Below are 27,787 nucleotides of genomic sequence, written 5' to 3'. Positions count from 1 at the left end.
CATGGGAAGCTGGAGCTGACAGACGGGAGCTCACTCTGTTCTCCAGATTCAAACCGCTGACCTTTCAGTCAGCAGTCCTGCTGCCACAAAGGGTTAACCCATTGCGCCACTGCGGGCTACTTGTTTCTGGGTTATAAATGTCATTTCTTAATTCATTTCCTCATTCAAAAAATGGAAAAAGTTTATTAAACTGTAAAACCTTTGGTTTTGTGAGACATCCTGCAGCACATTTTGCTAAAGTTTTTCAATGACTATCTCATAGAGTCTCAATCAATTCAACATAGTCTGTGGAAGCCACGAAAACAAAGTTTCTGAAGTATAACAACTACTTTCAAAGTAAGTACCAAACAATTAAACAGGAAATAAGACTTTCAAACCAGGAACAATTTTTTTCAAATTTTGTTACATAGTGCTATCAGAGTAATTAATTTGAAAGATCCCTAATAAATTGCGTAACACATTTTATATTAAAAATCAATTTAATTAGAAAATATAAGTGTTTATAAAAATATACCACCAAAAAGATGGTTGTCCTTTACTGATAGAAACATTTTTCCTAAAATGGCCATCAAAAATCAATTTCCTGAAAATGTTTGTTATATAAAAATGAATTTAGATTTCATTTGAGTTATTACTGTATTTCTTCCATTCTATGTCTCACTTTTTCCCCTTGATAAACATCTCTAAAAATGCGGTGCATCTTAGAATCACAGACGTACTATATGGTGGCGGTGGTGCTGAAATTAGGGTGTGTCTTACAATAGATGACATCTTACAATTGAAAAAATATGGTCACGAGAGCTGATTTGATAATTTTTAGAAATACACATAAGTATTTTCAGTGCTTTAAAAGTACACATAAAAAGTGTCAACCCTATAGCCCCAATTATACACAAAGAATTCTGAAACTAAACATTAGTTGATTCTCAGACCATATTATTACAATGACCTAAATGAATCAAATGATAACAAGGTCTGGAACCAATGTCCTATGAGAAGTGTTTAGTCTGGGGAAAAGAAAGTTGAGAGGGGACATAACAGCAATGTTTAAATATTTGAAAGGATCATACTGAAGATGCAGTCAGCTTGTTTTCTGCTGCTCCAGAGATTAAGACACAGATCAATGGATTCAAATTACCGCAAAAGAAAATCCATTTAAACATCAGGAAGAATTTCTTGATGGTAAGAACTGTTTAACAGTGAAATACACTGTCTAGTAGCATGATGGAGTTTTCTTCTCTGGAAGTTTTTAAACAGAGAATAATGACCATCTGCCAGAAGTGTTTTAATTGCATGTTCTTGCATGGCAGAAGGGGGTTGGACTGGATGACCCTTGGGGTCTATTTGAACCTTATGATTCTATGATATGGGAAGGGAGAGAGCAAAGTGTTCATCTTCATTGGCTTCTAAGGTGATATTGCTTTATTCCCAAAAGATAAGGAATGGAGACGATCTCTCAAAGACGTAAATAAGACACAGAAGCATTGATGCCCTTATTTGGGACCAACCGGCTTGTACCAGCCTTGCCTTGTTGAGGAAACAAGTTTTCTGTAACCGTTTAACCTTTCCATCTGGCATGTGCTGAGCTATACAGTGACATCAGGCTGTGCAGTGATCCTGTCTGCTCTTAAAATACAAACAGGGTCATCTAAGCTAAGCTAGTTCAAGCTTGGTCAGCAGTCAAATAATAGGCTGGTGTGGCTATTGCAGAGAGAAAACAATGCAGAGAGAGGCAACCTGCAGGCACTGTTTTCCTTTGAATCCATGTCAAGGCAATGCTGTATGGTGGGATTCTAGTAGCAGTTCATCCTGTGTGCAAAGAGGCACTTCAATTTAAGCATGATGAGAGATACCAGTGCTCTCCACTACGAGGAGAGAACTAAGCACTTCCTGGCACGTGAATTGCTGTAGGATTTTCCCAATAACACTATGTAACACAAAATTTGTTCCTGGGTTATACATGTCATTTCCTTACTAGTTCTATCATAAAAACACAGAAAGAGTTTACCAAACTGAAAAAAAATTGTTTTTGCGGGACATCCTGCATCAGATTTTGATATGAATATCTCATTGAGTCTTAAACAATTCAACATAGTTTGTGGCAGCCACAAAAATGAAGTTTCTGGAGTGTAACAATTCCTTTCGAAATAAGTACCACACAATTAAATAGGAAATAACCCTTTCAAACCAGGAACAGAAAAATTTTCAAATTGTGTTAAAATTTGTCAAGTTCTCCAATGAATTCAAGTGGTGCCCTTTTATCTTAGATGGAGTAACAATATAACAGCATGGGGCTATTCTAGAGTAGCTTTGATGTCTAAGAAAAAGTCAGAAAACGAAGCCACTGTTTCAATTCCTCCAACACTAAATTTAGTTTAAAGAGTGCTGTTGTTCAAGGGATCGTATATCTCCCCATTTGCCAATTGTACCACAAGTCCAATTTCCCTAGGAAACACCCAGTTCAACTCTTTTCATGTATACTGTCCATCTATCTATTGGGTATTCCTGAATGATGGTGTTTTTAGCATCATGTGTCTATGTGCCTTGAAGTCATCTGCCATTAATTTCACAGGGATTTCTAAGGTAAGGAAAACTCAGAAGTGATTTTGCCAGCTCCTTTCTCTGAAATATAACCTATGGCACCTAGTATTCAACTGGCAATCCCCCACCCAAGTACTAACCAGGGTTGACCCAGCTTAATAATAATAATAATAATAATAATAATAATAATAATAATAATAATAATAATACTGTAAGAAAATCGCACAGACTACAAACAAAGGCACAACTATGTGGCCCAAATGATTCATTGGAACTTATGCCTCAAGTACCACCTCCCAGCAGCAAAGATCTGGTGGGATCAAAACCTGCAAAAGTATTGGAAAATGAGCACGCAAAGATACTGTGGGACTTCTGACAAAGTTCTGGAACACAACACACCAGACATCACAGTTGTGGAAAAGAAAAAGGTTTGGATCATTGATGTTGCCATCCCAGGTGACAGTCGCATTGACGAAAAACAACAGGAAAAACTCAGCCGCTATCAAGACCTCAAGACTGAACTGCAAAGACTCTGGCAGAAACCAGTGCAGGTGGTCCCGGTGGTGATTGGCACATTGGATGCCATACCAAAGGATCTCAGCTGGCATTTGGAAACAATAGACAATGACAAAATTACGATCTGCCAACTGTAAAAGGCCACCCTACTGGGGTCTGCGCGCATCATCCGAAAATACATCACACAGTCCTAGACACTTGGGAAGTGTTCGACTTCTGATTTTGTGATATGAAATCCAGCGTATCTATCTTGTTTGCTGTGTCATACAATAAAATAATTTATTTGTAACCTGCCCTAGCTCCCCAAGGGGACTCAGGGTATCTAGCCCTTCCATTCAAACAACATTATGCAGCTACTCTATCTTTATATCATTAGTGGCTGTTTTCCCATCTTTCTTGGCAAGAAAAAAAGATTCAGGAGGCAGTAGGAAAACATGAGAGGACTATTTTCCAAGACCTCTTATAAAATTCTGTGAATGAAACAGGGTGATGGAATGACAAAAGCCTCTTACGTAAGCAGACATAGTCACTTACCTATCTTTGACTTCTCTGTCAATTATTGTCACCTTTTCTGCAGAGACCGTGGGTGTGATCTGACCAAAGATTATACACTTAAGATCTTACACTTAAGATGCACAGGCTGAAATCAGTGCGACTTAAAAGTGCTTAGCTCTGGCTGTGCTGCATCCTGCATTAACTCTTTGGGTTTGCATGGCACCTAGCACCCAAATAAATATTAAATTGTAGTAACAGGACTGATGCTATACTACAGACAACAAATTAAAAAACCAGCAAAAAAAAAACCCACAGCAACACTTAAGACAGTAAGCCTGCTTGCCTGTGGAATAAGAAAACAAAAATAATGGCTATAGTCAATTTACGTAAAGTAGATGATGAGGACAATGAAATAGTTCACAATTTTTGATATCTTGGCTCAATAACTAATCAGAAAGAAGACTGCTGTTAAGAAGACTTGGAAGTGCAAAAACCAGAAAAGATCCTAAAGTCTATATCACTGAATACTAACATTAGGATTGCCCATGCCACTATATTGCTGATTTCTATGTATAGTTGTGAAAGGTGGAGAGTGAAAAAAATGGAAGAGAATTAACTCTAAAATAATTCAGGGCTTAGAAGACTAAACTGAGACTGCCTTACTTTGGCCATACCATGACAGAGGAAGTCACTAGAAAAGATTATCACACTTGGTAAAATGGAAAGCAGTAAAAAGAGAAAGACCGCATTTTGGATGGATGGACTTATTCACTCATTCACTCACAGAAGCAATGGCCCTAAGTCTTCTTGGAGAATTCATGGAGAATTAGAAGTCTCTCATTCATGGGATTACCATAAGTCAAGGTTGACTTGAAAGCAGTTAATAACATTGTTAAAGCTGCAATTTGCATAGTGGAGACCCCTAATTAAAAAGTTTAAAATATGCTCTTTTTCTTAGAAACTACTGAGTTGCTGATTTGCTTTTGTTATGGATAACAAAATGAGCATAGAAATTAAAGTGGATGAGAAATCTGAAACCTCCACAATTCACTGGGTGCCTGAGGAGTCTTATCCATATAGACATCTAAAGAAGAACCTGCAGGTATCAGCTCGAAATAACTATTAATACCACAATTTATATGCTGCTATGAAATATTTATGTAGGTAAATGGCAATATATGCATAGCTATTGTCACCAGCCAAGACCTCCAACGGCCCAAACCAAATGTCATCTACCATGGTGCTCATGTCATGTATTTGATCAACAAAGCTACTTAGTGGGGGCTGAGAAACTATGAATGTATTATTAATGGATACCAAATCATTGAATACACCTTGAGAATCACTAGGTGAGATCTGCTCTTTAAAAAGAAAGGAATAATGCTTTCAGCTGAGAATGGCCTTCATGCCCACTGCACCTCCAATACTGCAGATATCAACTAACCATCATGCATTTTTATACCAAGCTCTTTGTGGTAACAGGTTGAACTGGTTAACATCAGAAATGCAAGGAAGACATTTCTAAACTTACTGTGCATAGCTAGACAATTATCTTTCCAGATTTGCCCCTTTGAATCACAGAATCATAGAGGTGAACGAGACCATCCCCTTTCCAGTCCAACCCTTTTCCGTCCTGCAGGAACACACCATCAAATCACATCTGACAGATGGCCATCCAGCCTCTGTTTAAAGACCTCCAGAGAAGAAGACTTCACCACACTTCGAGGCAGGATGTTAAGTTCTCATTGTCAGGAAGTTTTTCCAAATGTTTCCTGTACTTTGAATCCATGTCTTAGTCTCTGGAGCAGCAGAAAAACAAGCTTGCTCCCTTCTCAATATGACATCCTTTCCAATAGTTAAACATGGCTATCATGTCCCTCCTCAAGTTGCTCCTTGTAGAACTTGACTTCCACACCTTTTGTTATTTTGGTTGCCCTTCTCTGGACATGTTTCAGTTTGTCAATATCCCTCCTGAGATGTAGTGACTCGAACTGAACACAGTGTTCTAGGTGAGGTCTGACTAAAGTCAAACAGAGTGATATTATTACTTCCCTTGATCTAGCTATTAAACCCCAATCATTGCAGCCTAGAATCGCATTGGCTGCCACATCATACTGTTGACTCATGTTCAGCATGTGGTCTACCAAGACTTCTAGATCTGTTTTACATGTACTGTTGTCAAGTCACTTGTCATCCATCCTATATCTGTGTTTATACATGAAAAGAAATGTTGCTTACTGGCTTCCTGACATCAGGCAAGGTTGCCCATAATGGAAAAACAATAGGTAAAATGAACAAGTAGGTGAGTTGCTTGCGCGGGGTGTCAGGCCATGCCAGGCTGAGAGGCTGCTCTTCATCCTCATCTCCCTGCAGCAAAAGCAAAAAAGACAATGGTTACAATCACATTCACGTCAAGTCAAATAAGATTTTATTTGAGTAGAGTCAATGGCCATTGCAATGATAACAAACAAAATGCAATTCATGCCAGCAGCCATAACCCACCATGAAAGCTTACTGATGTTAACCCCTAAATAATCGTATTTTAAAAATATGTAACATATAGCTGTGATATTAAAAGCTATATAAACAGTATAACTAAAAGGTTTAAAATTAAAAAAAAGTGTTAATACAATCATGTTTATTGGATAGGTTATATAAAGATTGGCATTTTATGACAGGAAAAAAGATACTGGGCAGATCTTGAAATGTTATTTTCTTATATTAAAACTCTCATAATTCCCCAAAAAGCATGTGGTTCAGGAATTCTGATAGCTATAGTACATGAGTATCCCATATCTTATATGTTTAAAATTATATATATATTTTGGATTTTGGATTTTTTAATTATTATTTTGGAATACTATATATGTCCATAATGAGAACTCTTGGAGATGGGACCCAAGTCTAAAAATGAGATTCATTATATTTCATATATTTCTTGTATTCATAGTCTGAAAGTATGTACATAATATTTTTTATAATTTGTGCAGGAAATATTGGTAAATTTTGTGTACATTGAATCATCAGAAGGCAAAGATGTTACTATCTCAGTCACCTATGTAGATGCTTTTGCATTTTGGAGTATTTCAGATTTCAGAATTCCAGATAAGGGATGCCCAACTTGTATAAGAAAATAACACTATCTGAGATTCAAATTTTCCACTTGACATTTTTTAAAACAAAATCTTCAGCAATGTTACATAACAGATGGATCTCCTTTATTTAAGCAACTGTTATATTTTGCTGCCGATAATGTCAAAGAGGACAAGAAGCCACTCTACCAATAGCTGAAGTTTCACCTAGACTTTCTATGTTCAAGTCTTTATCGACCACCAGGTAGAATGATGGCTGCCAATTCTGATGGGTTTAGTAGAGATTAGAGCGATTCATGAAGGATAAGCCTATGAATGGCTACTAGTCACAAGGCCTATCTTGACTCCAGTATCAGAAGCAGAATGCCTCTTAATGTTACCAGCTGAGAAACAGCAATGGGAGGAAATAACTGAACTGCTTGGGACCAAAAGTGCTTTCACATTTTTTTCAGTTTTAAAATGCCCTTTTTGTACATAATGAGGTAATTTGGAGGTGGGACCCACATCTAAACACAAAATTTGTTTCATACATACCTTACATACACAATCCGAAGGTAATTATATATACATTTATTTATAATAACTTTGAGCATGAAACAAAGTTTGGACACCATCAGAAAGCAGAGGTGTCACAATCTCAGCAACTCATTTGGAGTATTGGATTTTGGAGAATTTCATATTTCAGAATGCCAGATAAGGGATGCTCCACCAATATTACATCATTACTCTAAGATGGCCATTGTGGGAATTGTGGTGACTATCCAAGATACTGAAAAGTACCCCCCCCCCCCCCAAATAGGCACCACACATTATATAACTTCTTAAACTCGAAGGTAAAGCCTGGAGTGGATCTGAAATCATCAGCTGTTTCTGCTAGATAGGCTTTTGTTGTCATTCAGCATGCTTCATTTCATATTCAAGCATTACCAATCAGAAGATACTGGATGGCATTCAGTTAGTGACATGTAGATGCATGACTCACAGTAGGCATATGGGGTGAATTATTTGCCATAGCACAACAGATGTATTCTGGTGAGAGTGGCAGAAGTGGAGTTAAACAGATAGCAATGTTGAATACTGTGACCACCCACAATGGCTATTCATAGTTAACTTCAGTTTTATGTTATGAATTGTGCACAGAATTTCCAGTAATTCTAGCTTACTGTGCCCCAAAAATTGTGACTTTACCCTGCACACATTAAGGAAAAAAAAATACTGGCAGCATCCATCAGCCTAGTGAGAGCCAAGAATGATGACTAAATAGAGTAGTATATGTGTGCATGTATTTATTCTATTCAATCATTACTGTTACAATCCTCTCTGGAGAGAAAATGTGCTTTGTGCTCCCCCCCCCCCCCTCAGTGTTATATTTGTGTGTGATGATCTCTAACCTCCTGCCCTCTTAAACATGCCCTACATACTCATGTGTTAAGTCTAGAAATGTAGCTCAAAAATCAATCCAAAAAACCTGGGTCAAATTATTAATGGGTCAATGTGAATATTAAAACTCTTATCAAAAAAAGGAACTAACCCCATCCTGAGCAGAGTGACAAACAACAAGAGATTGGTCTGCCCTAAGAGAACTTAAAAGTAGAGTTGATCCTGTATCTCTTTACCATGATGCCACGTCAGGTCTTTCTGAATGCCTGGCTGGGGAAATCATAAAATCATAGAATTGAAAGAGACCACATGGGCCATCTAGTCCAACCTCCTGCCATGCAGGAAAAGCACAAACAAAGCACCCCAGGGCATCGACAATGCTGCTTTCCCCTCTTCACAGGATGATCCTTGACTTATCTAAGGATTATATCAAAATCCATAATTTTGACTCCTAAACCTGCCCTCCACATATGCATGAAGTCGACTTGTACATGATATATAAGGTAAATTAACCATGGCTGTGGTCCTTCCAAAAGAGATGTGATGAATCTACAACCATGATCACAACCCATCAGTTAGGCACAAATTATTTCCAGGGAAGAACATATTCCCACTTTCTCAGCAAAAATAATCGGTCAAATGGACTTGAATATGGTGCCCTGTGCCTATTTGCCAGGTTAGGAACCAGAACATTGCTGAAAACTGGAAATCATCAAAAGGTGGAATCCAGTAAAGCTTGGAAATGTATACTGGTTGCTGAAAAAAACTTCAGTGTATGGTTGCAGAAGTATGTGGGAACTTGTGGAAACATGATGAAATAGATCAAGAAACCAAATGTAAGAGTTCTGGTTATAACTGAAAAGGGTTAGTAAAGTGAAACACAGACCATAAAAAAAATAGGGGACTCCTCTATGACCATAGAATCAAATAATATTGGGAAAATGACCTGCTACGTACTCAGAGGTGAAATGCAAGTTACTTTGACAAAACAGGTCACATATCCATTAAAGGAGACAGATGCTGGAGATATTTCTTTCCCTGAAATGAACTAACCATTTAGACTAATATATCTGTCTGAATCCTCTGCCGCTGCTGTTCAATAAGCGGTTTAGTAATCACACAAGAAAACAATATAGGCTTAGGATGTCTTTTTTATTGGATCTACAGTGCCTTTTCTTTTCACTTAAGATTATCTTTGGTATGGTGGGCACAAATAATTCTTTTCTGATTTGGTTTCCATAGAAACTGGTAAAAAAGGAGCACGCCTGAGTAGGAGGAAATGTTAATGTGAAATTGAATGGTATTTTTAGGAAAGTCATAGGTTGGAACAATTACTGTTGAACTTGGTTAATTGCCTAGCTAACTGATTATGTTTTAAAATGGATATGTAAAGGTTCCGGGGGGTCAACCTGAAAAAAACTATTCACCGAGAAACTCCTGCAGGCCTCTTAGCCTACCCTTCTTTGTTTCTTTCTTTTCTATCAACTCCATTCACTGTCAAGTTATAAATATGCAATTTTATAGAACAGAACATTCTAATACCAGCAAGGAAAAAAAATAAATTATGTTCTTCTATCAAACAACGAATAGCAACTTTTGGAGAAAAATACACAGCTCAATACTATGGACTTGCTGGAACTGTAGTATTACAAGAGCTTTAGCCTTCTTTGCCAAAGTATGCTTGCTAGTGCCTCACCAAACTACAACTTCCATGATTTCATAGCACTGAGGCATTGCAGTCGAAGTGGTTTTAAACTGCAGTAATTCAACAGTGAAGATGCATCCAGAGAAGCATGAGGGAGACAGAATGTATCTCCAATCCTACTTACTCCAAGGTATGTATGCAACACAATTTTTATTTTGTTTTTCCTTAGTGATGGTGCTTTTTGCAAAGGCTGATGAATTGAAACTATTTGATGCACATCTCACATATGTAATGTTTTCAATGAGCCACAAACATCCATCATATCTAAAGGTCCCTGGGCACAAACTATGCTGACATGGTTCCAAAATCCAGATGTCTTTGGACTACAGCTTTGAGATGTCCGGGCCAGCATGACCACTAGAAAGAGCTCCTAGAAACTGAAATCCAACAACACCTGGGGTCTAAAGATTGGAAGCCACACATGTACATCATGTACTTCATAAATGCCGATAACAGATAACAAGGAGAATCTGGAATGGAGTGGATGGTACAGACAATATAAACAATTCTTGGAATAAATCTGAATTATAATGAAGAAGTTATAGTCTGAACAGAGTGGGCACCAAAAGTAGTCATTTGTCTCTGACAAAACTGCATCTGGTTTGTGCATTCTGCCCCCAGTCCAAAAGCAAAACTTGAAATAATATCACCAGCATGACAGCAAACTAGGGATAAGGTTCTCAAGATTAACTGCCATGATATTTTTAGATAGCTATGCCATCTAAAATATACTGGTGCAGCCAGATGTGTGCTCACTGCATCCCCATATTACTTTTGTGTCTTTTTTGGGGGTATAATTTAAAAGGAGAGTCGACAAGCGACTAAAAACTTTATTTTCTCACTGGAACTTCAGACTCTGAAATATGTACAATTTGATCTAATATCAAAAGAAAAAAGAGGCACATTGCTTTGCATGATGTTCACAGGAGTTATGGCATATGTCTATTAAATATATTACTTTCAAGCTTTGAGTACCATTAAACTGTTAATTGGCAGCATAATGTAGTTATATAGTTTAGTCCAAATCTATGGGTTTTCAGTGATTGAGGCTCCTTCTTAGTACAGTTTAGTTGAAATAAGTCAATCTCAGCACTGTAGGAAGATTAGAGCTTCTGACTCTGCAGGTGTTTTCAGAAGGCTTTGAAAACACGCAACCCAAAATAATTACAGAATGAATATTCTATGAGATGCTATTGAATTTTCCTTTGCTTCTGTTCTTCCTGAATAATTTCTGAGGTATGAGCAACAGGAAGAACATTAATTTATTCAAGACTAGGACCTTTTGCATTTCCTGTGATTTTTCTTAAAAAAAAAAAAAGATTAAGGACAAGATCCAGACAATATTGAACACTTCAAAATCCTGATGAGAAATCAAAGTACTAAACTGGAATTGAAATGCTTGATTCAAACAAAAAATAACATAGTTATATACAAATGAAAAATGTATTAGTTGTATCCTCCGAGCCCTATTTTAATGCTTTGAAGACAGCCTTGAAATTGTTTGAAGAACAAATGCAAGCTATTTGGACACATCAAAAGGGGAAACTGCCTGATATTGGCTTTGCTTCTAATTATAAGTACCATTGCTATTTAAAGAATCACTTCTGGTTAAACAAATTAGGCAGGATCCTGCATTGTCAGGTGTAATACAATGATGGAGATCTGTTTTACTCCACTTCCCCCCAAAACCTCTTAAGCCAGGCAGCACCATAAGCAAATGGCAGCTGAATGGTCTTGACACAACTGCTTGTCTCAGTATATCCTATGATTGGGAGACCACTGCAGTTGTCATTTCCTAGTCCCTCAAATGATAGTACCTTGGAAATCCTTCAGTTGGGTTGCTGACTGGCTTAAGAGATAGGTTTGATCATTACACTATATAACAAAATTTGAAAAATGTTCTGTTCCTGGTTTGACAGTGTTATTTCCTGTTTAATTGTGCTGTACTTACTTTGAAAGTAGTTGTTATACTCCAGAAACAGAATATTTTTCAATTTTTGTTACATCGTGTAATAGGTTGATAAGCTAGCTCTTTCTCTTCCAGATACAGAGGAGGGAAAAAAGCCCATGGATTCCTAGAAGTGTAGTAAAGCTTTCCCCCACCTCTCTCTCTACCATGAGACCCATTTGTAGAATATTTTTGTTAATAAAAACGAGGGTTTCTCTCTATGTGGGCCCACAATCCCTTAATTCAATGTCACCCCAATCCATTTCAGTTGTCCACCACTCTTGTAGTTGAACCAGAAGCTCATTTTGTCCAACAATAGCATCAACCACAAATGCAAACATTTTAACTTTTCTAGTATTATGCAGGGTTGAGATTAGTGGGTCTAATGGTTTACTAACTGCTTCCATTTATTTACCATTCTTTTGTGAAGTTATTGTAATTTCCCACCCACCATTGTATCCTCACAAGCCCATGGGATAAATCAGGATTGAAAGATGAGCCTCTCCTTTCTTGGATGTATACCACAGTAGAATTTCAAATGTCCCATAACATTCTTTGATATAATTAATCTTCTAAACCATAAACAGCTTTTCCATCAACTCTGGTTTATGTTGAATGCAATTCTTGCTTCTGTCAATACATTAAGAGACTATATTCTTGAGATACGATTCCTAAAAGGACTCTTGTTTGTTCTTCAACTAATGAAGTTAAGAGAGTATAATATCCAAAAGAAGCAGACAGCATATGAGAAAGTCCATCTTTTTTGCTTCTCCATTACCCCTTCTTCTGATATACAATGGCCTCTTCAGAGCAAAATGTCAAATAAAAGATTTTCTTCAATTATTTGCAATTTCACATCTGCAGAAAATAATGAGTAGGATCTTCTGTCTGTTTGTCCTGCTATCCCTATATTTCTCAGCATTCAAATTCTACCAGTAGGTCCTCCTCTGACCTCCTGGTTATATATTAGAACAAACCCACTTTGCTACTTGCATTATGGCTCCATGAACAGGATATCTAGGTTTAAGGAATATAGGTTAAGTGGCAGAACTTGCAAGAACATCTTTTTATCCACCCTGTTAATCATAGCTGACAAGCTGCAGTCTTAGGAGAAAATATTTTTTCTCAGTGCATCCAAAACAGTTTCTATTAATGGTGGCAAGGTGTGAGTGTGTCTATAATTCCCTAGGCAACATGCTAGAAATGTATACTGGAAGAAAACATTGCTGACTTTGCCCTTGACTAGTGTAAAGTGATAATTGAACAGAATATGTGTGTATTTATTTCCTGTGCTATAATCATACTGTACTGTTTTCTGTGGAATCATAATTTCTCCTTCATCTACAAGACAAATTATCTCATGGACAGATTTTTCCTCCTTTGGGCATAAGAAAAGATTTTTATAGACTCAAAACATTAGAGAAACAGAGTTGGAAGAAACCACAGCAATCACCAGAAGTGAATACTAGATTGGACTGCAATCTCCAGAATCCCCAAACCAGCATGGCCCATGGCTATTGTGTCTGACGAGTTGTATACAGTAGATACATTTCCAAACCATGGTGACCTTAAATTGATAACCACTATTTTAAAAATCCACCTGAACTTGTGGTCAGCACCCAATTTGAGGACGTGAATCCTTACAACTACCATGTATTGTGGAGCACATACATTGGCGATGAATGACTTTGAGTACTAATCTTGAAGGAAGGTGCTCTGTTTCTTCCTGTGCAACTGTTCATAATTTTAAGAACATCTATTGTACATTACAATAGATTTTTGCATAGCATAAAATCAAGCATAAATACAATTAACAGAAATGAAGGAGGGAAAAGGATGAAAAATCAGTAACCTCATCTGCTCCAACAGCAGCTCCATTCTGTACTGGTCCTGAACCATCGTTTGGAGGTGTCACAGCAACTTCAATTTTTTCTGAAGGAAAAGAAAGAAAGAAAGTAAAGAAATGAAAGAAAGAAAAATATATCTGAGAACAAATAACTTATTTTACTGTATTCCACAAACTGATCTGGCTATATATTTGTAAATCATTTTAAAACCAGTTTTAAGTCTGAACATGCTCAGCTTAAACCAACTGGAGTGAAGAGTTTTTACATTAAAGATAAAATCAGGAACAACATTTTTATAATCAATTCATTATGCCAATATCATTGCAATACGTTTATCTTTCTTGTTCACATGACTGCTGACTCAGAAAAACAATTGGCCCTGCACATTTTTGGATGTAATGTCTGTGTTATTTGATTACAGTATGTAACATAATTTTTTCCTGGGTTATAAATGCCATTTCCTAATTGGCTCTATCATGAAAACATGGAAAAGTTTTATTAAACTGCAAAAACTTTGTGTTTGCAGGACATCCTGCAGCACATTATGCTATAGTTTTTCAACAAATATCTCATAGAGTCTCAATCAATTCAACACAGTTTGTGGCAGCCATAAAAACAAAGTTTCTGGAGTATAACAACTACTTTCAAAGTAAGTGCCGCACAATTAAACAGGAAATAACACTCTCAAACTAGGAACAGATTTTTTTCCAGATTTTGTTACATAGTTTTATTCATGGATTTGACTAATACATTTTATCTGTAGGAATTTCTAGGTCCTCCAGGGTTCACTACTCTAGGAGGACATAGAGATTCCTAGAGTGAGCACCTCTATAGGAATATCTAGGACATGCAGTGATACTTTATTGTCAACTTCTGGTAGTAATTAACTGTGGGTTTTTTCTAAAGGACCTAGAAAGTGCTAGAGAAGTGCTATCTCAGGTGAAAAAAAATAGCATTTGTTCATGCTTTACCCCTTAATCTCTCCAAAAGTAGAGAACTTACTACCTAAACAATGGAAATTACTATTTCAGAATAAAACTCCCAGGATCTTCCAGTAAGTATGGCCAGTAATTATGGAGGACGAACAAATCTTGGTAATGTGCCCAAGCTCTACATTAACCTTGGAAATTCTGCTTCCAAGGCACAATTATGGCCAACATACCGAAGCTTGGGTGAACTTTTCAGGAGACAGTGTTCTCATGGCTACTGAACAACACAAGAGAACTCTTTCCCCCTAACTGGGCACTTATGGTGAAAGTGGGAATGAATCAGAAGGTTCTGTTTAGTGTAAAGACAACCCAGTAAGAGTAACAATGAATGGGTGAAACAAAGAAAAACAACCATTGACAGTGGTCCTTTTTTCAGGAGAGTATTCTTGTAGGTTATTCAGTGGGTTTTTAAGACAAATATGGATGGATGGTGGGAGCATGACTCCTGCTCAGGAGATACACACCAACACAAATCAATAGATCAACAGCAAAAGAGGCAATAATTTGATCTTGGCCTATGGGATCAAATAAATTTACATTGAGAAATGAACACTGATTATTTCCTTAGGCTGTGATCTAGAGAATGGAATATTAGGGACACCAAGATTCCTACTCCACACTGTGCTGAGTGTGTAAAAACGTCAGCCTAAACAAAGACATATGATTTTTCATGTCTTTTCCAGTAAAGCATAACATAGTAAATATACAAATATATATCAGAAAAGGAAACATTTTTTAAAAAATCTCCCTTATGAAAGAAACAATGCTCTACTTTTACACCTACCGGCATGATTAGCAGTTCCATTCCGCTTTTCACCATCCTCCACTTGACATTTTTTCGCCATCTTATGAAGAATTGATGCCCTTTCTTTGAACCTCCCTGGGGGGAGAAAGCACCCATGTTAGAACACAGCTATTTCGAGGCCGTTGCATCAGCTTCTGACTTCACACCATAAAAGTATGTCATGCTGAACTCTTCTAGCTTCAGAAGACTGAGCCCTTCTTCTCACCTGCCTCTCAACCCCCTTTTAGAAAAATAACAGCTTGGGAATGTCTGTGTTTCACAAAATGTTTCTGCAACTTTGAGGGACAGAACTTTTGGGTAAGGAGGACAGGTTTATTTAAATCCAGATAACTTTGAACAAAGTAAAGTGTCAAAATCATCCTAACTTTTATTAATAGCACAACACTTTCTTTTCCTATTCCCCAGAGTCCTATTCTATAGGGGATTTTTGCTTGTTCAGGGTAAAGTAACCCAGGGCTCAATATGATGTATGTTTATTCGAAATAGATATGACTGAACAAAATGCACTGAAGCCTAAAGTGACACTTTAAAGCTGGGGTCGCCAAACTTCTTAAGCTGAGGACCGGGTCTCAGGACTATAGCTTGAAAAAATATGAACAGATTCCTACGTATGCACACTACACATATCTTATTTGTAGTGCCAAAAAAATAATAATGAAAGAACAATACAATATTTAAAATGAGGAACAATTTGAACCAACAGAAACTTACCAGTATTTCAATGGGAAGTGTGAGCCTGCTTTTGACTGATGAGATAGTCAAGTTAATTAGGATTGTTGTTGTGCGCCTTAGTTTCAGACTTAGGGTGACCCTAAGTCTAAAGTTTAAGGTGGGGGCAAGATAAGTGACATTGGAGGGCTGCATTTGGCCCGCAGGCCTTAGTTTGAGGACCCCTGCTTTAAAGCATAAAATCATGTTATTGAGAGTTTGCTTATAAGCGCCCACCTGGTCATATCCACAAACTGCTTTCAGAGGATTGAAATACCAACCCCTTTTGCATTTAAAAATAAGAATTTAGTCAATCAATTTACTTCTTTAACTCTGAAAGGCCTTTATGTAATTTGGACTCTTGTCAACATGATTTTTGCATGATGGCAGTAGGATTCTGGTCCTATTTATTTTCCCTATTTTGGTACTACTGATTTATTTTATTCTAAGAAACCCTCCTCCTCACATATAAACATCTCTAAAAATAGAGTGCGTCTTAGAATCACAGGTGCTTTTCTCTCTCTCTCTCTCTCTCTCTCTCTCTCTCTCTCTCTCTCTCTCTCTCTCTTCTCTCTCTCTCTCTCTCTCTCTCTCTCACACACACACATATATCTTTATTTTCTGTTGAGAGTACTGAAATTAGTGTGCATCTTACAATCAATGGCATCTTGGAGTTGATGAAATACAGTACAGCCATCAAGTGCTATCTAGGTAAACACTACGACCATAAAGACTTAATGGCAGGTTATGTTTCGGAGGCCTGAGAAAAAGACTTTTGTTCAGACTTCACATGCTAGTTAGCACAAATCTTTTGACAAATAAAATAATCCATCCCATGGTGGATACCCATATTTATACTCTCTTTTTTGTTTTAACTTTTGGTCAACCAGGTTTTATACACATCTGAAATAATGCAAAAACTAGTAGGTGTAAATAGGTTTGTCCTATGACACAAGAGTGTATGATCCTTAAGCAGTGATGCCTTTGTCAAACTGTCTCCTTGGTTAGAAGACTGTCATTCAGTTAATACCTCCCACCAACAGAATGGCTTCAACCAACATAATGGGAATGGGGGAGTGCTAGCCCCTTTCCCATGCAGTTTCCTGTATATCCTTAACATTTAGAAGACTCCAGAGCAAATATGAGGAATGAAATGAGACGAAGCTATAATAATGGGTTTTACCTACAAATATATCTAACTCTTTGTTCTTGGGCTATGTCATTATTTTTACAATTAAATGGGAAGTGAGCATGAGATACAGGTAGTTATATGGAAATGGGCGGTACATGCCTATTCTAATACCTTGGGGAAATATTAATTCCATTTCCCCTTTCTTCATGTTTCTGACCGACAGATTATCTATTTCCTTACTGAGATAAATTAAGATTCAGATTAGTATAGGAAAATTTATCATTCCTGGTTTTCTGAAAAGTTCTTGCAGTACAGAGAACAGCTGGACTGAATGAAGCAATATGCCCATTTATAAGAGATAGATGTTGAGTATGCTAGAAAATACAAGTGTTTTGAATCCCATCCCCCAGATTTTAGAATATCTGTATTTACATATATGTATATAATGAGATTTCTTGCAGATAGGAACCAAGTCTAAAAACAAAATTCAAAGAGGTTTCATATATACGTTATAGTACACATTGGCTGAAGGTAATTTTATATTAATGAACCCAAGTTTGTATACACTGAACCATCAGAAAGCAAAGGGGTCACTATCTCACCCACCTATGTGAACAATTTTAGATTTTGGCATTCTGGATAAGGGATGCTAACCTGTATAAGCATATTATGACATTTAAGTACCTGAAATGGAAGAGCCAACAATAAATTTGCCTTATCCAGTTTGATGCTGGAACATCAATTCAGAAGAACTGCTCTGATTTTAACATTAATGTTTCAGAGTAATTTTTAAAAGCTGATATTCGTGTAACGGTCTACATATTCTAACAGCACTAAATTCTATCTGATCTTGGAAACCTAAGTTAATGATTGGATGGGAGATGACCAATGAATACAAGGTAGTGCAGCCTATATTTCAGAGGAAGGAACTGGCAAAATGATCTCTTTCTTTTAAAAACCCTAGTAAATTTGCTGGGCTGCCGTATGTTGACAGGTGACTTAAAAGTATACACACGCATACACACACATTAGCTTTACACAAAACAATGAATTTGGTACACACTGAACATCTTTACACTATGAGTGTTTATCACAAGACACTACAACAGCAGTTAACATAGGAGGCAAATATTTAAAAATTAAGCAAATAATTGTTATTCAAGGAAAAGAGACTGAGAAACAAGAAATTAATGCTACAGCAGTCCTGCCATTGTCTTATTTTGATGTAGTGCAAAAATTCAGAGCTAAAACAACAGGTTCAGATCCTCACATACTGAAAGTAGTACATATGAACAGAGAAAAAGAGTGACAGAGGTACACAAAGCCATTTCATGTTGCAGCAAAGCAGATTTATAATCTGAATCCTATAGTTAACTGTGGAAAGCCACACACGTTCCTCCTCCAGATACCAAGGAAGGCGTATAGACTGCTGCTCCTTTCCCCCTGGCATATCATCATGAGACTGATACTGCCATTGAGCATAGTGGAGAAGAAAAGCGATGATGTTAAGATTCATAGACATTTTGTTGCAAAAGTTAGTTCTGTTGTTAGTTAAAATTGTCTAGATAGATCAATGATCCCCCAGATTTGATCCCCCTGGTTTTCAATCCTCAGAAGCCCAAGCCAGTTTGTCTTAAGATCAGGGATTCTGGAAGCTGAAGCCTAAACACACGGAGAACCAAAGTCTGGAAAGGACTGGTTTAGAGGGAATTTATCAAACAGTCCCTATGCTGTTACACCTGGAAAAATGTTTAGGTGCTGTATAGGGAAAACAGATTTTGGTGCACAAGACACATATACCTCTGATCTTTTAGTGTTCTGGTAGCTTGAAAGTTATGAATGCAGCCTGACTAAAAGGCAGGATTAAGATGACTTTGCCTGGAAGACAGATGCTGTTGCTTCTTTCCCTGAATACTGCTGTAATGCTATTGTAATAGCTAAACACTGAATCCACAAAAAAGGTAAGTGTGATTCTGTGCGGAGTAGTACTAGAAAGCAAGGGATCAAGTAGGGTGCATTTTGTAAAGCAAAACATATTAACAGGAAAATTCATGCTCACTTTTATCTCGTATGTCATGGGGGATTTCGAAGAATGGTGATTGCATGGGGGCAGGAAACGCAGAAGTATGTTTTAAGCTTCTAGGTTATCCATAGATGTGGCAGAAAAATCAGTGTAATGTGAAAATGCCACCACCTGCCCTTTAAAACGTTTAATATAAAAACGTCATGGAAAAGTGAGATCTAAGTACAGCAATTATGAGCAAACATTGCAAATACTATACTACTGCTCCCCACTCCCACCATGACTGACACTTTCTAATATTACTTTTCCTTCCCATTTCAGATCCATTTCATGCCACACAACATCACCTAACAGGTCCCTTCCCTTACTTAAAAAAACCATACATCAGTTGAAGCTCCCAAGAGCCAAATTCCACTGGCAGGTCTTCATTGACCCATTATCCTGGGCTGATCTGGCATATGGTGGAGGATGTAGGGAGTCTCCAGTGCCCAGAATTTGGACCTCCTCTTGACTTTAGCTAATGTGGGATAAAGCCATGTTAAGGTGGCCTTACCCCAGGATCAGCTCCATGTGGCATTTGGACACTACAGGGCAGAATTGCCTCTACATTCTACAAGGATGTCCTTGTTTTATTAGCAAAGTAGTGTTTCCTAAACATACACTGTTTGGTTAAGATGATATAGGAACAGCAGTTGTTCTTGCCTGGTCTTCTATTTAAAAGATGGGAGAATCAGGAGGAGGGGTAAACAACTATCTCCCCTTCCCGATTCTCCCTGAAATTGGTCACTTCTAGAAGGAGGAAACAAAACTATGGTTGAGAAGCCCAAGTGCAGCTGTAACTTTAGTTTGGATGTGGGGAGGACAGGACAGCAGTAACCCCTTTGTCTCAATTATACATTACTCATATTTCGATAAGGATGCAAAATGTTTGTAAACTTTGCAAAATGTTCTCTGACACCACTCTAATTTTAAAGTTTTTTAAAGTTTCGGTTCATGCCCTGTAGGGACTGAAACTGCAAGTTTAGAAAAGCATTGATGAGAGATATAGCATCAGCGCTGCAGAAACTGATTCATTCCGATTTGCTGTTAGAACCATGGTACGGTCAATGCTTGCTCACCACAGTATTTAAAAAATCAAGTTAATAGACCACACAATTTTACTATTTCCTTTGGAAAATGAAAATTGTGATCACTGAGTTAAGTATATTTCTAAAGTCATTCCTTGGTTTTTATTTTCTTCAAATGGCTGGACAGTAAAAAGGAATATGGGATGAGTGTTTCAGAGGACAATTTTCTGGCTCTTAGGAGATCCGCCAGTCCTGAAAATGCAAGAGGAAGACAAACCCAGCCTGCTTTTGTTTTTGTGTTTTTTTGGAGGGTGTGTGTGTAATTTTTTTGGTGGGCTGTTTTGGTGGGGAAAAACAACGAGTCATAGGAAACAGACTTGGTTTTTAATGTAAGATTACCTCTCCTAGAAGTTTCCAGATAAGGAAATCTGCTTTATGATTCCCTTCCCCAGCAGAAATATGGGTGTATGCCCCTTGGTAGAATAGGGCCACCCCACAGTAATGTTTTGAGGGATGCAAGCAAGCTGTTCAGTTCCTACCCTCTGTTCTAAAAGTTGTATCTGGAGTCAAACTTCTCAGTTGCGAGATAGCGGCTTCATGTGATCAAGTCCGAAGACCACTGCCATCCATGCAAGATGTGGACTTCAGACTTGACCACATGAAGCCACTGTCTCACTACAGCTGTGCTATCATGTATTCATATTGGGCTGAGCATCTTCAAAATCAAAATCACAATACTTTTCAGGTCAGTAGGAGGCACACGATGCCGTGCACTATTCACCAAACTTGATAGTCCAGCTACAAAGATGATTTGCCTGCCTGTATTCTGGCATGAAACTTATGTAGAATCAATGCATAAACTCCTAGGCTATGCACTGGTTCTACATAAGTTTCATGTCAGAATGCAGTTGCAAAGACTACTTGAAAACTAATTGAGTCTTTTAGTTATTTATCACGTACTATTTTCTTTCATGCTTTTAAATAGAATTTAAATAAGCATTTGAAAAAAATATAGTCATTCTTAATGTTCCTATTTAGACTGACATTCAGACCTGAATCCTATTAGTCCAAACCAAAGTGGACTATTGCTGAGTCAATCCTTATTCAAATCCCATGGATTGTTCTTTTCTGTTCCATTCCATCCTAGTTGGGAATTCAGGCTTCCGTTGGCATTCAGGCAAAGCAATGAGCACATTATTTGCATGACTATTACTATGTTATTAATGTGGACTGTTTTTATCAGGAGGAAGCAACAGCTGGTGGCTGGGTGCGATATACTGGCTTTCCCCAAGCTGCCAGGAATCATATTATTTGTTTATTTATTTTATACCCCGCCTTCCCCCCTATGGGGACTCAAGGCAGTTAACAATCCCACACTTTAGTCAAGTTGAAAAAGTGCACTAAAATGTTTAAAAATGAATTGTACAGTTTGGTAAAAACAGATTAAAATATAATAAATACATTTAAAATAGCCTTTGAAACTCACAGTCATCATCCCCCTCCTGAATCCCACCCAAAACCTCCCCTTATTCTTCCCGAAATGCCCGCTGGCAGTGGAAGGTCTTGAGCTGCTTGTGAAAGGCCAGCAGGGTTGGAGCCATCCTGGTTTCTCTTAAGAGGGAATTCCACAATCTGGGACCCGCCATCAAAAAGGCCCGTGCTCCCACCAAACATGCTCGAGTGGGTGGTGGGACAGAGAGAAGGCTCTCCCCAGTTGATCATAGATGTCTCTCAGGTTCATAGAAAGAGATATGGCCCGATAACCTGGTCTGGCACCATATAGGGCTTTGCAGGTCAAAACCAGCGCTTTGAATTTTGCCCGGAAACATGTTGGCAGTCTGTGGAGCTGTTGCATACACTCTGTAGTCAGCCCCAGTTAGAAGTCTGGCTGCTGCTCTTTGGACCAAATTGTCTCTGAGCAATTTTCAAACACTGCCAAACTTACTGCCAAATCCATTTTGGTATACTTTATTTTACAGCAAAATGTGGATTTTCCTAGCTCCCTGTACTATAACAATAAAGTCATTCACACATCTGCACAACATTAGTTTTATGATTTAATTAGCCAAACAATCAATAAATAAATAAATGGTAAACTGGCAGCTGAATTCAAACGCAACCACAATAATCAAAGCCAAACCAATTGTCAAAAGAGAACTCCCTAAATGCTATCAGTAGAGTGACTTCTGAACAGTAATTTCTATAAATTTGCTACAGCAGGGGTGGACAAGTTGTGGCATTCCAGATGTTGGTGGGCGTCAATGGTGAAGTCATGGGAATTTGTCCAACAACATCTGAAAGGCTCACCCTGTACAGTAGAATCTCACAATGTTGAAGAACAGCGTTTCCTAACCTCTGGCCTTTCCAGAGTTTAGGACTTTATCTCCCAGAATCCCAGGCAGCTGATGCATCTGGGAGGCCAAATACTTAGAAAACTAGAATTTGGAAGATCCTTGGTTTTATTTTGGTGCACTCAGAGTATAGAAAACATAAGTTAAACTTGGAAGACCACACCATGTCCTCATAAGACAGATTATACCAAAAACCAAGATTCTTGAAAGTGAGTACTGTTAATGGGCCGACTGGTATTTTTTCAGTTACGATTATGGATGTTATTGCACGAATCTCAAGATTTGACATTCCTGATTTTGCATTGTCTACTAATAACAAAAAGTGTTTTCTAGAGTATTTTAAATATAGTATGGCTCTTGTATTTTTGAGACTGGTATCTGTAACTCCACATATGTATTTGCAGGATCAAAACATCTAGGATTTTAAAATTGTGTGTTTTATATTTTGTTGTTCAGTTTCAGCAGTTTCTGTTCTTACATTTTGGAGCTCACTTTGGTTCTACATCAGGAGAAAGGTGACAGATAAATAGCCCAGAAGATAATCCAATGTTTATAATTTCTTCTTGAATTTTACTATTAACAATTACAAAAACATTTTATCATTTTTTTAAAAAAAATGTATAATATATATACTGTACATCAATTAGTCAAAATGTGGGCCATGTTAAAGAAAAAATACATTTGTTGTATGATAGTAAAAGAAAAAAATGGGAAATGCAAGTTAATAAAATTTTTGGAAGTATTAAAAATGTTAAGGAGGATGATAACACATCACAATATGTCAGTGAAACCATGCAGAGAGGAACCAAAAAACTTCAAAAAGAAGAAAAGGATAGCAATAGATTTGGTTTAAAGAGTAAAAAAATGCTGACACAAAAATTCTAAAATATTTCTTACCTTCTTCAGTCATTGTGTCATAATATTTTAGCTTTCCATATGATCCAAGCTCTACAATATCATAGTAAAAGACACAGAGATAAGGAGCCAGCAGACATTCAAGATAATTGACATCCATTCACATATTTAGAATAACATTCACAGCAATGAACAGCAAACACAAGTTGGCAAAACGGCACATTATTTGATTTTCACAAGAATAATTTCTATAGTCCAGGCTGATTTCACAGAATATTGTTGTTCACACCAACAGACAGTAATATTTAGATGGACTTTGGGAATAATTTTAGGTCTGTTTTATGTTCAACACTTGTGCAATTTTATAGTTTCATATTACAATAAACTGTACAGAGTATGAGATTTAACGAATGTAATGTGCACCTTTTGGGATAAATTACCTTGCCAGAAGTGAGGTACTATTAGATTCGATGGCTCGTTAGAATAGCACATGTAAACCTGCCTGTACCCCTCCATCAGGTCAATAACGTCAGGCTTGCCAGCCTTGGCCAGACAGAGGAGCGGTGACTTTCCAACTGGCCTCATTCACAAGGGCTTCAAAACCTCACCTTCAGTTTTGATGGCTTTGTAAATGAGACCTTAGTTAGGAAGCCACTGCCTCTTCACCAGACCAATGGAGGGAACGACTTCCCATTGTTTGTTGGCCATTCCAAAGTAGGCAATAGTCAACAACAAATCTTTTTTTGGTAATGCATATATTTAAAATTGAGGTGTACATTACAATTGATAGCACAGTACCCTCGAGTAAATATATTTTGTTATGTGACATGGTGATGCCAATCCATTAAAACTTGGATTCAGGTGATATGTAGGTTTCTTCTCACCTACATGTTTCTCATCCAGATGAGATATATACAAGCAAGTCTCAGTTAACAAGGCACCTGACCACCCCCATTTCTTTTTTACAAAGGTTTTTTTTTTTTTTGCCTAACCAGCAAGTCCTTTTCCATATTCTCTGTCTAGTTAGAAGACTCACTCTCTGGTAGATCTAATCTCATGCTGCTCTAATAATGTTCAAGGAGTGACATCCAATTCATAGTTACATCACTGTAACGTATGGCACATACAGTTATCTCTGAGGCTATTTCAAAAAGTTCAGTTACAGTATCACTTTCATGGAGGTTAGAAATGCAGGATCCGAGCGAAAGTGGAAAACCTCCAAATGAGAAGCCCACTATGTTTTTATCTGAGAGAACACCTCTGGGAAATTCCAGGTCCTCCAGCACAACCCCATAGTCAAATTATGCTGGAGGTCAGCATCTGCTGGAGGGTTGTTCTTTCTAGGTATTTGGAGGTCCTCCAGCAAGTTGATCAGAGAGTTGCCCTGGAGGACATTGAGCTTTATGGAGACAACATATTAAGCAAATTTGCAAATAATAAAACCCACAAAGGTTAAACCTGGAAATGTGGAGGGCTGCCTGTACTTCAAAATACCTGTAGCTATAGAGTTCCTAATAGGGACTAATCAAATGATCTAGTGGCATCATTCTTTCCTAGATGCACTAGCTTTCAGTCAATTTCCCACATTTTACCCAGATACCTCCTCAAATATTTTCCATTAGATCTCCCTGCTGAAGGATGTTTGTTGGGTAGCCATACTCAAAATAGGCTTTTCAGTTGTCACGACTCATTTTTAGAATATAATTCCCAAGGAGTGTCCGCCATCTTTATTAGAAAAAGTGTTATTCTCTCTCAGGCATATTAGATTTTAATGACTGTTTTAAAACATGCACTGTAATTTGCATTGTATTTTTTTTAGCTTGCTGCAATTTGCCTCCCCAAAAGTTTGCTACCAGGCAAACAAAAAATATAACTAAATAAATGTGTTTTGTACATTAAGTGTATTGAGCACCTAGCCCTATAATCTGCCATCCCAACATGCAGGGCCATAGCCAGAAAAAAAATTCGGGAGGGGTTTTCAAAATTTGGGGGGGGGGTTGAACCCCTAGCACCCCCCCCCACGCGATACAAACCTGTCAATATCTGCTCGAGATAGTGCCTGGAGGGACTCTTAATGTTTTGCGTCTCATAGACTTAGCATGGGGATTTGGTTAACCAGTTAAAATTCATGAGTAAACAAGTTTTTTTATAACCTGAAAAATTTGGGGGGGGGGTTGAACCCCTAACCCCCCCCCCTTGCTACAGGCCTGCCAACACGGTTCCTCCATAATCAATGGGAATTTTATGTAACCCTCCCATTCCTTTCAGTTCCTTAACTTGTTAAAGCATCACAAATCAGTGCTATGTGTAGCCCACTGAATAATATCTGTCTCTCCATTCAACATTCCAAACCAGTGTAAACAGAGGTTTGATAAGATAGTGGCAGCTCAGATAAATTGTTCTTCTGTCGCTCTATTTAGCAAACAAGACTGGGCATAATTTCCAGTTAGTTTTGAATACCGATGAAGCATCTACAGTTTTGTCTTCACAGTCCTATAGTTTGTGATTGCTGTGAATGGATCACTGGCTGTCTTCACAATACACAGCAGCTTATGGTGAATATCCCAGAGGGGTTTTTTTTGTATTATCTTGACTTTGCTCCACTTTAGGCAAAGTCAGGGAATACAATGGAGTTTGCTTGAGTATCCAGGGACTTTTGGACAGTGTGAACATTTAATCGGGGTCTAATTTGGTCCGGTCCAGTGTCCAGATGGACACTGCCATCATCACAATTTCCCTGTGCCAATCAGGGCAAGCAAGCTCATGTCTATGTCACCCCACCCTTAATTGGCCATGGAGTGTCTGGCCATCACTGTAGCTGTTGATGCCACTATGGGGTATCCACGTGACCAGTGAGAAGGAAGGGAGATCAAAGGTGATCATGATGTCCAGGTGCTCAGAGGGAGCTTCATGGCCAACTAGGAGCAATGACTACACTAAGGAGGTGACAGCCTGGTGAGGCCAATGCAGTATGTGCTGGGTCCGAGGCTTTGGGCTAGAATACCGGGCTAACCTACCTGTTGTAGATGAGCCTTGCTACAACACATTGTGGGGATGACATGGGGACATAACATTAGCTTTCCTATTCTTGACAATAAGACCTCTGTAGGGCAACATTTCTTCATCTAACACCCTTGGCAAAACTTGAATACGAACAATATGAAGCTGCATTTCATCATTTTATTATTGCAATTAATGGGCGAGGCAAGGAAAGTGTTTGCACCCAGGAACACTATCCATTTGCCAAAGCAACAAAAAAGCCTTATGTAACATCCTGTAACCATAAGTACTAAAGGCAATGTATTATGCAACCAACTCTTTTCAATTAGAATAAAACTATCCACTATTCAGTTAATGGGAAGGTGAACTGCGAGTGTGAGACCGTTTCAGACTTTTCTTCTGAATGATTAAAAAATTCTCATGTGAAAAATCATGAAAAATTAAACTGTTCGCAGAGTGACTTCCCAATTACTAGATTCTATTAGATTTTCCATTACAATAGTTTTTCTAAGCATTTGCCAGAAGCTGCTGGGTGACTTCGGGCAACTCACACAGCCTCAGAGAGAAGGCAAAGGCAAATCCCCTCTGAACAAATCTAGCTAACAAAACCCCACAATAGATTTGTCTTAGGTCACTACAACCTAGAAATAACTTGGAGGCACAAAACAACAATTGGATAGTAGAATTGTTGCAATTATTCCCCTTCCTTTTAATGGAAGGACTTAAAAAGTAATTATAGAAACACTCAACCATCATTTTGTTCTGTATCTATTTTCAATAGTTTTTGTCGACTCTCTTTGAAAAAATGCTCCAACTTCAGGAACATTTTCATATTATCTCTCTATTGCCCATCTTAACTGCTACAAAATTGACATGTTTGTTTTCTCCTAAAATTAAACACGTCTTGCTTCCACATTTCTTTCTTTGCTAGACTACTCAGTCAATTTAAGACTTAGCAACTCTTGCTTGTTATTTGTTTAGTTTAATTTTAAAATTATTTTTTAAAAATAATTAGAATGTAAATTTCAATTATTCTTTAAAAAATTAAAAAATAACCAACCTTGATTGACACTCAATATGAATATTATTGACTTGATATGTGTTATAGGACTAAAGAGAAGACCAAAACATTGAAAAGGAAGACAAATGGTAAAAACAGAGGCAACCTTGCAGTATTATTGATGGAATCTTTTTGCTTTTTAGGAGAATTTCTGGAAAGTTGATGTGCAAAAACAAGCGAGTTATCGTTTAATCTTTAAAATAAAACTATTTTAGATGTTAACAACAACTCTTCCTCCCTATGTTCTATTAACATTTTCTTGGAGATCATTGA

The 27,787-nt window shown here is 37.7% G+C and overlaps 1 protein-coding gene across 2 annotated transcripts in view; it reads right to left on the bottom strand.

Annotated features, from left to right (window-relative positions):
• Positions 1–27,787, bottom strand: part of slc24a2 (solute carrier family 24 member 2) — a 124,441-nt gene that overhangs the window by 16,907 nt on the left and 79,747 nt on the right. The window contains exons 5-8 of one of the 2 annotated variants that reach the window (XM_008103482.3): positions 23,497–23,547; positions 15,298–15,393; positions 13,530–13,609; positions 5,791–5,919 (exon numbers count right to left, since the gene is read on the bottom strand). In XM_008103482.3, coding sequence (XP_008101689.1) covers positions 5,791–5,919; positions 13,530–13,609; positions 15,298–15,393; positions 23,497–23,547 — 356 coding nt within the window. The remainder of the gene's footprint in view (positions 1–5,790; positions 5,920–13,529; positions 13,610–15,297; positions 15,394–23,496; positions 23,548–27,787) is intronic. The other variant, XM_008103483.3, reaches the window with a different exon arrangement.

The sequence above is a fragment of the Anolis carolinensis genome, chromosome 2, assembly GCF_035594765.1.
Source record: "Anolis carolinensis isolate JA03-04 chromosome 2, rAnoCar3.1.pri, whole genome shotgun sequence".
Lineage (NCBI taxonomy): Eukaryota > Metazoa > Chordata > Lepidosauria > Squamata > Dactyloidae > Anolis > Anolis carolinensis.
Note: the sequence above shows the minus strand (reverse complement) of the source record. Positions and strands in the feature narration are given on the sequence as shown.